The 15,612-nt window shown below is 40.1% G+C and overlaps 1 protein-coding gene across 13 annotated transcripts in view; it reads right to left on the bottom strand.

Annotated features, from left to right (window-relative positions):
* Positions 1–9,718, bottom strand: part of Spopl (speckle-type BTB/POZ protein-like) — a 64,667-nt gene extending 54,949 nt beyond the window's left edge. For 3 of the 13 annotated variants that reach the window (XR_866023.3, XR_866024.3, XM_006498417.4), the window contains exon 1: positions 9,429–9,716. Coding sequence is in view for 2 of the 13 variants with exons in the window: in XM_006498417.4 (XP_006498480.1) it covers positions 9,429–9,528 (100 nt within the window). In the remaining 11 variants the exon portion in view is untranslated. Of the gene's footprint in view, positions 1–553 lie in introns of all 13 variants that reach the window. The other 10 variants (NM_001165998.1, NM_029773.2, NM_001165997.1 and 7 more) reach the window with 8 other exon arrangements.
* Positions 9,719–15,612: the final 5,894 nt, after the last annotated feature.

The following is a 15,612-nucleotide window of genomic DNA, read 5'->3' on the forward strand; positions in this document are numbered from 1 at the left end:
GGGTCATACTGAATGGGTCTAAACTATGTGAGAAGATATGCACTGATTACATGAAAATACTTCCCCATTTTATAAAGTTCTTGGGTATCTTTCCATCTTGGTATCCATAGGCACCTTAGAACTAATGTCCCATAGATACCAAAAGACTAATTATCAGAACATCAGTGAGGATCACTTATATGTCTACCTTAGTAAACTAGGAAAAAAACCAAACAAACAAAGGAGCAAAAACCAAACCAACAAAAACCACGTAAACCCAAAAGTAATAAAAGAAATCAACAAAATTGAAAGTAATAAATCAATAAAGAAAAAACCAGCAAAACCAAAACAGGATTCTTTAGAAAGAGGCATGAAACTGATAAGCTTGAAGCCCAAATGGTAATCAGGGAAAAAAGAAAAGGGGAAAAAAAACCCCACAAATTATGGGATAGATCATAAAAGACTCCATGGAGGTGAAATGGGTAATAAAGAAATATAACATAGTCAATTCTATATCCACTATTTGATAGTAAAAATGTAATGACTATAATGAGAAAGAATCTTCAAAACTCACAGAAGAGATAGTGTTAGCAATCAGGCACCTCCAGACAGCCAAAAGGGACCCCACGACAATGACTGCAATCAGGCATCTTCTTAGCCAACTTTCAAGGGATAAGGTGACATTAAGACATATCATCATTAACTTTCCAGAGGCGACAAATTATCAACCCTGTCACATGTCCTCTTGTGCATGCTACACAGCCTGATAAAAGGCCACAGTTTCCCATCTCTTCTTTCCCCTCCATTTTCATAAACGTCCCATGTGAGATCTGTTATTACATGGTATGATTTTTGTCAGAACCTACCATGTAGTTCCATCAGATAGACCAGGGGAAAAGGCTGATCTGCTAAAGAAACTTGATCAGTAATAACTAAACTTCCAAAACAAAGTATCATGCCTAGATAGCTTGATAATTTAAGGAAGAAATTATAGCAATTTGGGGCTGGAGAAATAGTTAAAACTGCTATATTTGGAGAAGCCAAGGTTCTGTTTCCAGAACCCATGTGACAGCTCACAACTGTAACTCCACTTCCAGGGGAGCTAACATCCTCTTGTAGCTTCCACTGACTCTTATGCACATGTGGTGAACATAAACCCCCAAAGACATACACTTACATATATACATACACATAAAAGTACTAAACCATTAATGGGGCAGAGAGATGGGTCAGTGGTTCATAGTGTACACTGCCCTCCCAGAGTACCTCAATTTGGCTCCTAGCACTCACACTGAACAGCTCACAACTGTCTGTAACTCTAATTCCAGGAGATCCAACACCTTTTTCTAGCCTTTAAGAGCACCTTCATACACCCGGCATATACACAGAGATAAAAAAATATGCATAAATTAAAAATATATATTAAAAGAAAACACACTCGAAGCAATCTAAGTATAGTCCTCGACTCTCATCAAGAAGACTTCTCTTTGCAACAGAGACTGTTATAGTGGGATACATCTATGAAAGACCTCCTACACTAAAGGCTCAAGAATATTGTAAAAGATGGAGCAGAAAGATTATAAAAGCCAGCAAATCCAGGGAGTGTGCTGTAAGATTATCTTTCCCATAATGCTAAAAACTATACCATACCCATAAAGTCTCATCAACATGATGCCTAAATATGAGCTATTCAAGGACAACAACAGCAAACATGATTAATACATGGGAAAGACCACAAGGCTTCAACCTTTCCCTCCCCAGAGGCAGGCTGAGTAGAAGAAAAAGTCTTCCCCAGGAAAGACCATACCAATTGAGTATTCAATATCAAAAAGTCAGCCCTAATTTATTTTTATTTATTTATGCATGTAACAAAAATAGCCCTATTAAATATGCATGTAATATAAACGAAAGAAAATAAGGGAGGAGAATATAGGAGGAGTTAGAGGGAGGAAGAAAAGAAAGAAAGAAATGATATAATTATACTACAATCACAAAAATAAATAATAAAAAAAAGAAATTAGAGCAATTCTCTACAAACTCTTGTAAAATCAAACCTACCATAACCAGTCTAGACCACACCAAACCAGGGCAGTACAAAGGAAGCACAAGTAAGTGTCATAAACAAAAAAATTCTTCAAAACAATATAAGCAAATCAAATCCAACAATATACTGTCAGGTCTAAAGGATACTCCATTTCCTTGTGACTAGACAAAAGCCAGCATTCCTCTGGAAATTGTGAAGTACACCCATCCCCGGACACACACCAAAAGAACCATTTCCCTTACCACGGACTAAAGGAACAAAAGGCTTTCCAAAGTGCTCCTAGTCTCTAGGCTACTTCACTACATTAGAAAGTTCAACTAGCCTTTCTTATCTCCCCGCTATGCTGATCCCCCAGCACACACATTACAACCAGCTGGAATTTATCACAGGAACACAAGCTTGCTCAACATTTCAAAACCCATTCATTAATCAATCACACTAATATATCAACAGACCAAAGCAGCAACAAATAGTAGAGTGGTAAAGTGGTCTTGCAAAAGACACAAAAAGTCACAGTAGGGGAAGGGCAACAAAGAACAAAACTTTCTTCCCTACCTCTATAGAGATAGGCAGATCTGACTTGGAACTTCTGTATCTTTTGGGGACCCTAAAGTTCTCCAGTTCCACAGATTGGACAATTCTTCCCCGCCTGATCTCATTTTTTAACTTTATTTCCATGCCTACAATTGTCAATCAGGGACCACAGGCACCTGACACATTATAAATTCCAACTTCAGAACATAGCCATATAACTGCTGCCAGAATAGACAGAGGAAGAAGAGAAGTAGACTCACCCTGCTCCTGATTATATGGCCTGTCCATGCACCTGCCCCCAACCCCACCCTACAGCATCCCCAGATGCTCCTGACTAAAGACTCTACTGCCTGTCACTCAGCCAGCTTATTTCTTTGGCAAAGAGGAACCTAACACAAGACTCTGAGGACAGGCCATGGAGGCTTGGTTGGTCCAGCTTCCAGAACTAGGCTAGAGGCACAGAGAGGCTCATTTTTGCCTCAAGTTGTAATGCTACAAACTTTAGCTGTAGACAGGAATTCATTCCTGCAGCCTCCAAAACTTGCTATTACTCCCTTAGCTGTAAATTTACTCCACTAGCAACTGCTTATCTTTGGCACCCCCAAAACCCTGAGAGCTTTTAAGCTATCACATTTCTCAGAACTGTCACAGCTTTCTGGTGGTATACTGGTTACTTTTCTGTTGCTGTGATAAAGCACCATGACCAAGGCAACTTAGAGAAGGAAGGCTTTATTGAGATTACCATTCCAGAGTGTTTTATGGAAGGAAAGCAGTAGATATGATGGCAGGAGCAGCTAGCTATCCAGTTATCCTTGAACGGCAAGCAGGAAGCATAGACAACAAACTAGCATCTGAGTCTTTAAACTAAGTCTGTTCCTCAGTGGCACACTTCCTATAGGAAGCCACACCTCCTCAGCTTCCCAAGCAGCTCCACTGGGGACCGAGGATGCAAATGTCAGAGGTTATGAGAGACAACTCAAGCCATGAGAACTATCATTCTACCACTATTCAAAGTTCAAAATTGTTTCATTTAAATCCTCCATGGGAATCTGTTTTAAGTTTGTTTCTATCCCATTTAAAGTTGTTAGACCCAAATCAATAATAAAGTACATTCTATTGGTCTTCACTGTGTCTTTCCTGTCTCCTAACTCCTTTCTTGTAGGAGGGTAGAAAACTGCCTCAATACAACTTAAAGAAACACAGGAAAACTCTAAATGGCCTTGGATTTAATGGTGACTTTAAGGATGAAAACAAAAAGCAAAATCCGTTTAAAAAACATATGCAAAGTAATAAATTTTTTCTAACTCGTGAAAAGACACTGTTAAGAGAACCAAAAGATGGGCTGGAGAGAATGGCTCAGAGCACTGACTGCTCTCCCAGAGGTTCTGAGTTCAAATCTCACAATCACAAGGTGGCTCACAACCATCTATAATGAGTTCTGATGCCCTCTTCTGGTGTGTCTGAAAACAGCTACAGTGTACTTATAAATAATAAATAAACCTTTAAAAAATAAAATAAAAGAGAACCAAAAGATAAGTCAGGTGTGCAGAAAATACTTTGAAATGGTGGAGCTGATAACAAGCAAAACAAAAAACTGCAACACAAAATAAGACCTTTAAATACATCAAGAAAACAAATACATCAAGCCAGAGAGCAAACATATACCAAACACGTACAGGAAGATACTTCTCATTCTATTTTAGAGAAATACAAATTATAATAACATACACTTATTAAATTATTAAATACTCAAAGTCCAGAACACTGACAACCCCAAATGCAAACAAAAATATGAAACAGAGTGTCTTACCACTGCTAGAGGCTATCCAGTGATACAACTGCTTTAAAAGATATTTGGTCAATGTGTCATCAAATGAAACATAATCTTGCACCCAACAATTACACTGCTTGTTATTTACTCCAAGAAGTTGAAATTTTATGTCTCCATAAAATGGTTGTTTATAACAGCTATATTCATAATTGCAAAAACTTTGAAGATGTTTTTTTAATAAGCCAAATAAGCAAATGGTGGGATATCAATGCAATGGAAAAGCATTAAAAAGCAATATCCTTTTCAAGTCATGAAACCCCGAGGAAGCTAAAAGGTGCACTTTGTAAAAGAAACTAGAATGAAAAAAAGTCTATGTTGTCTGACTCACATCACATTTTGGAAAAGGTAAAATAGGCTTTTTGATTTCTTAAAGTTAGTAGTTTTCCAGGGATTGAGGACAGGCGGATGAATGGGTGAAGCTCAGAATTTCTATGGCAGTTACCATATTCTATATGACGTTATGTATGACATTATGATAATAGGTAAATATAAATTTGACAAATTTCATAGAATATATAGTAGGAGTTGTTCTTAATGTAGATATGTAGAATAATAATATGTTAATTCAGATTAATCAATTGAAACAAATGATCCATTCTGGTAGATGAGAGTGATAGCGTTTGAGACTATGTGAATATGGGCACAGAAAAAATTGAGAAATCTTTGTACCTTCTGTTCAACTTTGCTGTAAACTGATAACAGCTTCAAAATTTTTCTTCTCTTAAATTAATTACTTGGGGTACGAACAAATGAGAAGTTTCCAAATATTCTTTATATAAAACTTTTAAAAATTAATTTGCTTCAGAAAACACAACCATGTAGTAAATAACATGTTCTTTTATTTTACTTTTCATTTTGATATGTGTGTGTGTTTTGTCATTTGTGTGTCTATGAACCACATGTATACAATTCTCATGGAGGCCAGAAAAGAGCAATGGTTCCCCTGAGGAGGGAGTTAAACGCAGTTCTGAGCTGTGAAGGAGCTGGGAACTAAACTTAGGTCCTCTGGAAGAGCAGTCAGCTATCTTAACTACTGAGCCATTTCTTAAGTATCAATACGTTCTTTTTAATAAAATTCCAAAATATTTTAAAAGTAATATATCTACATTAGCTACTAAGAGAATAAAACTACTCCTTTTGTTATACTTTTCATTTCTGACAAACAGTAATCCCAAGGGTAGGGGAAACATGTTTTCTAAATGCATTCCTGTTTTGCAGGTAACTATTTCCGGCACACCTTCAAGTCAGGAGTGCATATAACCTATCAAAGCCACAGTTTAAGATAATGAAACTTGTAATCTAAAGACAATATCTATCGACGTTATGTAAGTGGCAGATGCAGCTTCACCCCATAGTCCCTGAATCCCTGAAGCTGACAATATCCCTATCTCAGCCTCTTAGATGATGGAACGAAGGCTGTATGTTACCACACCTGGCCCCTTAAGTTATAAATTTGCTAGCTTTCAGCTATGGAAAGTTCAGTTGCCTATAACTATGTTACACAACTCAGATATTATACCAATAATTAAGAAATAATAACAGCAACTGAAGATCATACAAAAAACAGTTGTTACTTAATCAGACCTACAAAACCAAGAGGCACAGGTGTGGTGAATGTTAAAGGCAATGAAAACACTTGTAAAAAAAATTCCAAAGTCGCAAAGTTCTTAATATAAAATTTAAGACTTAGACAGGCAAGTGTTCCTGCAGCCAAGCCTAACAACCTGAATTGAATCCCTCGAACCTGTAGTAGAAGGAAGTAAGTCACTCCCTTACATTGTCTTCTGACCTGCAGACATGAACCCTGGCATGTATGAATATACCCATGCACCATGCAAAGGAAGGGAGGACGTGAAACAATTCCAAACCATTTAACAGGCATGCAATGCATGCATACATTCCCTGCACTGCAGGACTAAAGGTCAAGGCCAGCCTCACCTACGAAGAGATTGCCTCAAAACATATAAGGTACATCTCCTTAAGCTCCTTTTCTTTCAAATCATTGTTTTCTTTGACTGGGACCCTGCTGAACTAAGGCTTTGCCAGGCACAGCATTAAAAAACCCTCGCCTATGTATACAGTCAAAAACAACTGAAGTATATCTTTATACTTCCCACCTACTACACTACCCACTCAAGTTCAACTTGCTATTTATTTAACACTCTAGCCACTCTTTCCAAGTCAACTCAAACAAACCACTTTGATGGTACTATTCATACCAGAGTAACAATTATTCATCTACTTGGCCATTGTTACCTACACTCTAAGTTCTTAAGTGCATAGTTAAGTCTAGAACTCAGTTTCTGATAGTGAGTCTTAAAAAAAGACTTTAAATTAGTAAAGGGAAAAGGTTACAGATATGTATCCAAATGTCACCAAACCAAACAAAACATATATGTGTATATACACATATTATATATGGGCCAGAGGTCAAGAAGGAAAATATGGCCCATGCTATAAATTTTTAATCCCTCTATGTTTATAGTGGTAGCTTTGGCAATTAAAATGAAATTTAATCACCAAATAGTTTGTGGGTAGACTAAGAAATTCAAAATTGTCTGCATGTCACTAAAAGCAGTGTGTTTTGTAGTTTTTAACTGACTTCTTGGCTACATTCAAAATTGTTTCCTGGAGTCTGTAGAGACTGCTCAGTGGTTAGAGGCATTTGAAGCTCTTGCAGAGGACCTGTTTTCAGTTTCCAGACCTGACATGATGGCTCACAATCTGTCACTCCATTTCCAGAAGAGCTGATGCCATCTTCTGGCCTCTGTACCTGTAATACACATCATACTAAAGATGGACACTTGCCTCTTTCAATGCATACTTCAGGTACTAGCCTTTTCCTCTCTCTGAGGTCCCAAATCGAGTCATTACTAAATCCTACCAATTTTGCCTCTCAGATGTTCATGAAAGTTACTTCAACCCTGTTCTTGCTATCCTAAAGTTTTATCATTTCTTGCCCAAATTATTTATCTGCTGGTACTTGGAAAAGAATGCAGGATCATAGATGTGTATCATTTTAGCCCTGAGCTATATGCTTCACTCACTACATTACTCTATATTCAAAGCCATTCTAAGCATGTTCTTTGAACTAAGAAAATGACTACTCCACAAACTTTAAAAGCTTTAACAGCCATCTGACATACCAAAAAGTTCATTTTATTGTGTGTTACTGAAACAAGACAATGATTAAGACAATCAAACACAAATGCCTTTCATGCCTTGTCACAAATAAGACCGCAGAAAAACTGTCCCAAAAGTTCTACAAAAGCACAATGCTATTTTTCTACACAACCTAAAGGAAGCCTCAGTGTCTAGATCCCAATTTTTAAAAATAAACGATATTTAGAAACGTGAGAAGCTTATCTCAATTAGCCAGCTAGGAAAGAGCAAGTCTGAGGGACAGCAAAGGATAACAGACTCTAAGTCATTCTGTATGACTGCAAACCTTACTCAACAGGTGAGTGAACTTTAGTAAACAGGTAAAGGCTTAGGAATATGAATGAATGTCTTTGCCTCCTGTAATTCAATATAAAAGCCATGTGTAGGCTACCAACTCAGCTCTGAATATTTCACCTATAGTGATAATATTGTTATGTATTTTTTCTACTGTGAAAAAAATCTGCTATGTATTTTTTCAGAAAAAATCTGAAAGCAATGATAGAGTTTTACAAGTTCCAAACAGATATTTGAAACAGGAACTCATCGATTTTCCTATGCAAAAGTAGGGAACATAAATAAAGCTAAAACATGTATTTGAAATACACACACACACACATACACACACACACACACACACACATTAATTGGCATAATAATGCAGTACAAACCTTATATACACCAAAAGTGGACGTTAAGTAATAACAACACAGTACCTCTCAATTCTTACTTTCCTCTCTTAGAATCAACTTACCAGCACTTGAATAGAATCAGGCTATAAAAGGGTAACATTTCAGAAGCACTTAGCACATTCCAGGCCCTGACAGGTACTTTACCTGCATTTCATTTGTTCAAGCACTACTACCAAAGAGTATTGTCACCACCTTCTTTATAGCTATACGACTACTAAAGGCTGGAAAAGATAAGTGACTTTCTCAAAGCCAGAACCGAGCTTGCTGGGTAGAATGTTCGGCAATTCAACTACTCTCTGAGCTCCTAACCATGGAGCAACATTTCTCTTAGGAATGTGGGAATAATAATTTGAAATATTCTGCCACTTCTATCATGAGGGGTGGGGGGAATGTAATTTCCCCAGTCTTTTACTACTTCTCCTTCCACCCCAATAAAGAGGAGGTTTCAACTGTACAAGAATATAAGTAAAGTCTCCTAGTGGGGCAAACTAAGCCCAAAATTATTCAGATATATGCGAAGTGTCAGACACCAGGGGAAAATGGGCAGACAGCTTAGGCACTGTATTCAGTCATGGAAATTGAAGGAGTGGCTTTTATTTCTATAGGGACTGTCAATTTCTTGGAGGGCGAAAATTCTATCATTCTTTTCCTTTCGGTCAACACAAACATGCATACCTAAGATAGAGAATTAACAGGAAAGACAGCAGCAAAAGATAAAAAGGGAAGACACATTTCTATATTCAAGAACTGACCCTAATCATGGGGCTGGCTTGTCATGTCCTGGTAAATATGAGCTGTTAGGGGCAAGAATGTGGTTGGAGACGGACACTCCTGGTCCGGGGAGCTTAAGGCGCCCTAAAATGAGCTAACAGGGACGACAGCTTTCAGAACCCATTTGAGAGGACGGATGAAGACTATCGGGGTGCAGTTCTTTGCTTCAGGAAGACAGGAGAAGGCATAAAAGTGCGGGCGTAGTAGATTCCTGGATGCAGATGAGGAAGGAGTTAGACTCGAGCAAAGGGGGACCGGGGAGCGCAGCACTGCACTCCGGAAGGGACATGGACGTCCAGAGGAAGCAGAACCGCCTAAGGGAGAGAGGGGCAGGGCCGTAGGGCGTGGGCCGGAGCACCAAGGACTGGAAAGCTGAGAGGGAGGCAGCCCAGCACCGGCCGGCGGCCGGAACACCTACCCGGACACGCGGGGCGGCGGGCGGGCCCTCGGCGGCCCCGGGGACCGAGGCTGAGGCGGCGGCGAGCTCCTGCAGCGGGCACCCCCCGGCCAAGCCGCATCCTCCTCCCGGCCTCCCTCCTTGTCCTCACCGGCTGCTAAACTTCTTCCCCAAGATTAAACACACCCGCCGCCAAAGAGTGCGCCTAGCCCGAGCCCGCTCTAGGTGTTGAGGCTCGGGCGTCCAGTTTCCGCCCCGCCAGTCATCAGGGCGCGTGCGCCAAGTAGCTTTTCCTGCTCCGAGGCCCGGAACTTCCGGCGGCGGCTTTGCGAGCAATTTCCTGCTTCCCATATACCTCGCAACTACCGATAGGAAGTTTTCCCCGAGCAATAGATAGATGATTGATAGATAGATGATAGATAGATAGATAGATAGATAGATAGATAGATAGATAGATAGATAGATAGATAGATAGATAGATAGATAGATAGATAGATGATAGATAGATAGACAGACAGATAGATAGAGGTAGATAGGAAGTTTTCCCCGAGCAATAGATAGATGATTGATAGATAGATGATAGATAGATAGATAGATAGATAGATAGATAGATAGACAGACAGATAGATAGATAGATAGAGGTAGGTAGGTAAGTAGGTAGGTAGGTAGGTAGGTAGGTAGGTAGGTAGATATAGGTAGATGATAGGTAGATAGGTAGATAATAGGTAGGTAGCGATAGGTAGATTAGATAGATACATAGATACATAGATAGAAGCCCAGGGATGCCCGGAGCGATAGATAGATAGATAGATAGATAGATAGATAGATAGATAGATAGATAGATAGATAGATAGATAGAAGCCCAGTGATGCCTCCTGACTCAGAAAATCCTGTTACAGTGAGGAAACAGTGAGGCCCTGTGCCCATTAAGACTGCATCTGGGTGTAACGTTTGCTCACCTCCCATTCTGACCCCCAAACTGTATTAAAAGCTGAAACCCAAGTCTGTGTGGGTAAATAGTTGCACGTAAGGCATTTTAGGTTGGAGGGAATGAAGGGGACTTTTCATACAAGAAAGGAGTCTGTAGAGTTCCTTTGTACAAGATCAGCCAACAACTGGAGAGTGAACCGTACTAAACTAAAAATGGTAATATTAAGGTTACTGCTTCCTTTCTTTAGCCATTTGGAGTTTATAGAAATGGATGATACCACAACTTGGTTATTGGCACTCTTACATTAGCTACTTGTCCTATTCCTGCAACAAAATACCCCAGGAAAGCCATGTACGGAAAGAGGGATTTATTTGGATTGCTAAGAAAACACAGTCCATCGTGGCAATAAAGACATGGTAATGGGAGCTTAAGGCAGCAGGTCACATTGCATCCAGTGTGCAGAAGCACAATGATGAATCCAGACTGTCAGATCACCTTTTTTGGACTTAGTCTGAGACTTATCAAGTTAACAAACATAACTACCACAATCCAGCCCCTAGTTAACTGAACACCCAGGTAACAACAGAGAAATCTTATGCTCTGCAAACAGAATCAGTAGCTAAAGGAATATATTTATTTGGGAATGAGGAAACAGGCACACAGCAGACACAGAAAAAGACCCTGTGCAAAGCAGAATAGTGGGTGACTTAATAGACAAAAATGAAATCTTTTCTTGAGGGTTAGGCTATTAAAGCCCTGAACTTTTTTTCCTACCTTACTTTGGAGGTTGCTCAGTTTGAAGAAAGATAGGATGGTTGATTGTTTCTCAAGTTGTGTAACATGTCCTGAACTGTTGAGTCAGTCCATCAACAGGAGCTTATGGGCTGAAGACAAAGGCTACAAGGCTTTGGTCTCAAGTCAAGAAGGTCAGGAAGAAGCTGGCCTGTTGGGGACAAAAAATAAAGGGGGGGCCCGGGGGCAGGGAGAAATGGGATAGGAAAAAGACCCTATTCTCTGGTCAGTCAGGGCTGCTACCTACACTATCCACCCATCCCTGGGTGGGCATTCCTCTATCCCACTCTTCAGGGGGTGGCCAGGGGGCAGCCCTGCCTGGGACAACCCCCCAGAGCTACTTTGCTAAAGCCACCAGGGTTGTAGGAGAGATGGATGAGGGGAAGAAGTTCCCAACACTGACCAGATTGTGCAGTGGGCCTTGATGGAGCAGAGACGAGACTCTATTCTTTAAGAGCTTTATTATAGAAATACAGGGGAAAGAAAGAAGGTAGAAAGGAGGAAGAGAGAGGGAGAGAGAGAGAGAGAGAGAGAGAGAGAGAGAGAGAGAGAGAGAGAGAGAGAGAGAGAGAGGACAAAGGGAAAGGGAAGAGGAGAGAGAAGTGAGAGGTGAGAGGACAAAGCAAGGTGGGGGCTGAGCACCCCTTTTTATGGTCTTCACCATTGCTAGGTAACTGGGGAGGAGTTTAGCCTGAAGGTCAGAAGCTTAGCTACTGACCATGCTTCCCTTGTGGGGGCTGTGGGAGGTGGTACCTTAGGCAGGGGCTGGAGTTCCAGGAGCATGAGGGAACACCTACCATGTCATGTAGGTGAATTCTAACCATCGGGGTTCAGACCTCAGCTCAACTGGAGACCAGCCTGCAATTCCCCACACTGGCCATCTTGGAAATTTGACACCTTTAGTACCAAACCATGGCCCTCTCTCCCTATCTGTTTGCCTACCAGGGAGTCTTTCTAACTTCAGTCATTATGCTCTCTCAGAGATCACCTTAACTGCCCTTATGAGGGCCTGAAGTTTGGCAGTGACTCAGAGGAGTATATATCTAAGGAACCATTGAATTTCCTCTATTATAACCTCTTGGAGAGCATTAAGAAACAAGGTTAATGAGGAAAAGTCCTCAACATCATTAGTAACATAACTTTGTTTAGTAATGTACTGTGACTATGACCAGCTTAGCAGTGCACCAGAGCCCAGTAGAATTGAAGGAGTGTTTGAAAACCTCATATGAGAAATTAACAAGATTAAAGGTATTATTAATTAATCCCTCCCAACAATATGCACCATATATAATTTTTGTTGGAAGTAATTGCTAGAGGACAATTTTAGGTGAAATCTGGATACCATTTCTTTTGGGGGCAAAACCAGGTGCCATTTTCCAGTTGACAATCTGAAAGAGGAACACACGGTCATTGTGTTTTGTTTCATAGAAGTACCCATCAATATCCCATGGCACAACACCAGCATTCTGGTTAAATTTCTCCTAAATCTATGAGAATGATAATATAATGTTTGGGTGGTCTTTTTGTGTACTATGTAAAGATTGTCTTTGTATTATTTCAAATGTTGATTTCTGTGTGGCAGAGAGTTGAGTGCAGGCCAGACTTTGGCATTGATATTCACATGACTACATCATATATTGTAAACACACCGTCTCTCACTTTTTGATTGATTTAATAAAAAATCTGTTGGCCTATAATAAAGGAGGAAAGAATAGGTGGACTTCCAGCAGAGATAGAAATTTAGAAAAAGAGTCAGCCATGGGAGAAAGTCACCAGCCAGACATGGATCAATAAGCAGGTCCTGGAACTAGAGACTGAGAGGTAATGGGTCAGGTAATGGCACACAGGGCAAGCCAGAATTATCCAGTTCAAATACCTGAGAATCTACTCAGCTATAGTGCCAAAGCTTATAATAAATATAAAAGGTCTCTGTGCCATTATTTGGCAGCTGACAATCCAAAGAAATTCCCATTATAATGTGATATTTAATTGCCTTATTTAGTAAAGGATGGTTACAACGCAGAATGTTGCATCAGAATAATGGGAGGTTTGCAGAAGAATGAGAATACCCTAAGCAGTGAAAATGGGACTACATTTAGCCTCAGAATTTAAAAGGGTGAGCCACTGGCCCATAGTTAGTTCAGATCTCATTTGAACTACAATGACCAGAAGATCCTGTTTGGCTTCTATACAAGCCCGTACACAGGTCACAGGAGCCACAAAACTCTGGAAATTAATTCTGTGACCTTTATCCATTCTTTTTTTTATTAGATATTTTCTTCATTTACATTTCAAATGCTATCCTGAAAGTCCCCTATACCCTGCTCCCAGCCTGCTCCCCAAACCACCCACTACTGCTTTCCCTGGAATTCCCCTTACATGGGGCATATAATCATCGCAAGACCAAGGGCCTCTCCTCCCATTGATGGCTGACTAGGCCATCCTCTGCTATATATGCAACTAGAGAAACAAGCTCTGGGGAGTACTGGTTAGTCCACTCTGTTGTTCTTCTATAGGGTTGCAGACCCCTTTAGCTCCTTGGGTACTTTCTCTAGCTCCTTTATTAGGGGCCCTGTGTTCCATCCAATAGATGACTGTGAGCATGCACTTCTGCATTTGCCAGACACTGGCATAGCCTCAAAAGACAAAGCTATATCAGGGCCCCGTCAGCAAAATCTTGATGGCATATGCAATAGGGTCTGGGTTTGGTGGTTGTTTGTGGGGTAGATCCCAAAGTGGAGCATACTCTGGATGGTCCTTCCTTCTGTCTCAGCTCCAAACTTTGTCTCTGTAATTCCTTCCATGGATATTTTGTTCACCATTCTAAAAAGGAATGAAATATCCACACTTTGGTCCTCCTTCATCTTGAGTTTCATTTGTTTGGCAAATTGTATCTTGGATATTCTAAGTTTCTGGGCTAATATCCAATTATCAGTGAGTGCATATCATGTGTATTATTTTGGAATTGGGTTACCTCAAACAGGATGATATTGTCCAGATACATCCATTTGCCTAAGAATTTCATAAATTCATTGTTTTGAATAGTTGAGTAGTACTCCATTGTGTAAATGTACCACATTTTCTGTATCCATTCCTCTGTTGAGGGGCATCTGGGTTCTTTCCAGCTTCTGGCTATTATAAATAAGGCTGCTATGAACACAGTGGAGCATGTGTCCTTATTGCAAGTTGGAACATTTTCTGGGTATATGCCCAGGAGAGGTATTGCTGGATCTTCCGGTGGTACTATGTCCAATTTTCTAGGAACCACCAAACTGATTTCCAGAGGGGTTGTACCAGCTTGCAATCCCACCAGCAATGGAGGAGTGTTCCTCTTTCTCCACATCCTCGCCAGCATCTGCTGTCACCTGAATATTTTATCTTAGCCATGCTGACTTGTGTGAGGTGGAATCTCAGGGTTGTTTTGATTGGCATATCCCTGATGATTAAGAATGTTGAACAATTTTTAGGTGCTTCAAAGCCATTCGATATTCCTCAGGTGAGAATAATTTGTTTAACTCTGTACCCCATTTTTAATAGGGTTATTGAATTTTCTGGACTCCAGCTTCTTGAGTTCTTTGTATATATTAGATATTAGTCCCCTATCAGATTTAGGATTGCTAAAGACACTTTACCAATCTGTTGGTGGCCTTTTTGTCTTATTTTCAGTGTCTTTGGCCTTACAGAAGGTTTGTAAGTTTATGAGGTCCCATTTGTTAATTATTGATCTTACAGCACAAGCCATTGCTGTTCTGTTTAGGAATTTTTCCCCTGTGCCCATATCTTTGAGGCTTTTCCCCACTTTCTCCTCTATTAATTTCAGTGTCTCTGGTTTTATGTGGAGTTCCTTGATCCACTTGGACTTGAGCTTTGTACAAGGAGATAAGAATGGATCAATTCACATTCTTCTACATGATAGCCGCCAATTGTGCCAGCACCATTTGTTGAAAATGATGTTTTTTCTTCATTGGATGGATTTAGCTCCCTTGCCAAAGATCAAGTGACCATAGGAGTGTGGGTTCATTTCTGGGTCTTCACTTTTATTAAATGGATCTCATTGTCTGTCATTGTACCAATACCATGCAGTTTTTATCACAATTGCTCTGTAGTACAGCTTGAGGTCAGGCATGGTGATTCCAACAGAGGTTCTTTTATTGTTGAGAATAGCTTTTGCTATCCTAGGTTTTTTTTCTTATTCTAGATGAATTTGCAAATTGCCCTTTCTAACTCTGTGAAGAATTGAGTTGGAATTTTGCCGCGGATTGCATTGAATCTGTAGATTGCTTTTGGCAAGATAGCCATTTTTACTATATTGATCCTGCCCATCCATGAGCATGAGAGATCTTTCCATCTTCTGGGATCTTCTTCAGTTTCTTTCTTCAGAGACTTGTAATTCTTATCATACAGATCTTTCACTTCCTTAGTTAGAGTCACACCAAGGTATTTTATATTATTTGTGACTATTGTGAAGGGTGTTGTTTCCCT

Source organism: Mus musculus, chromosome 2 (assembly GCF_000001635.26).
Source record: "Mus musculus strain C57BL/6J chromosome 2, GRCm38.p6 C57BL/6J".
In the NCBI taxonomy this organism is placed as follows: Eukaryota; Metazoa; Chordata; class Mammalia; order Rodentia; family Muridae; genus Mus; species Mus musculus.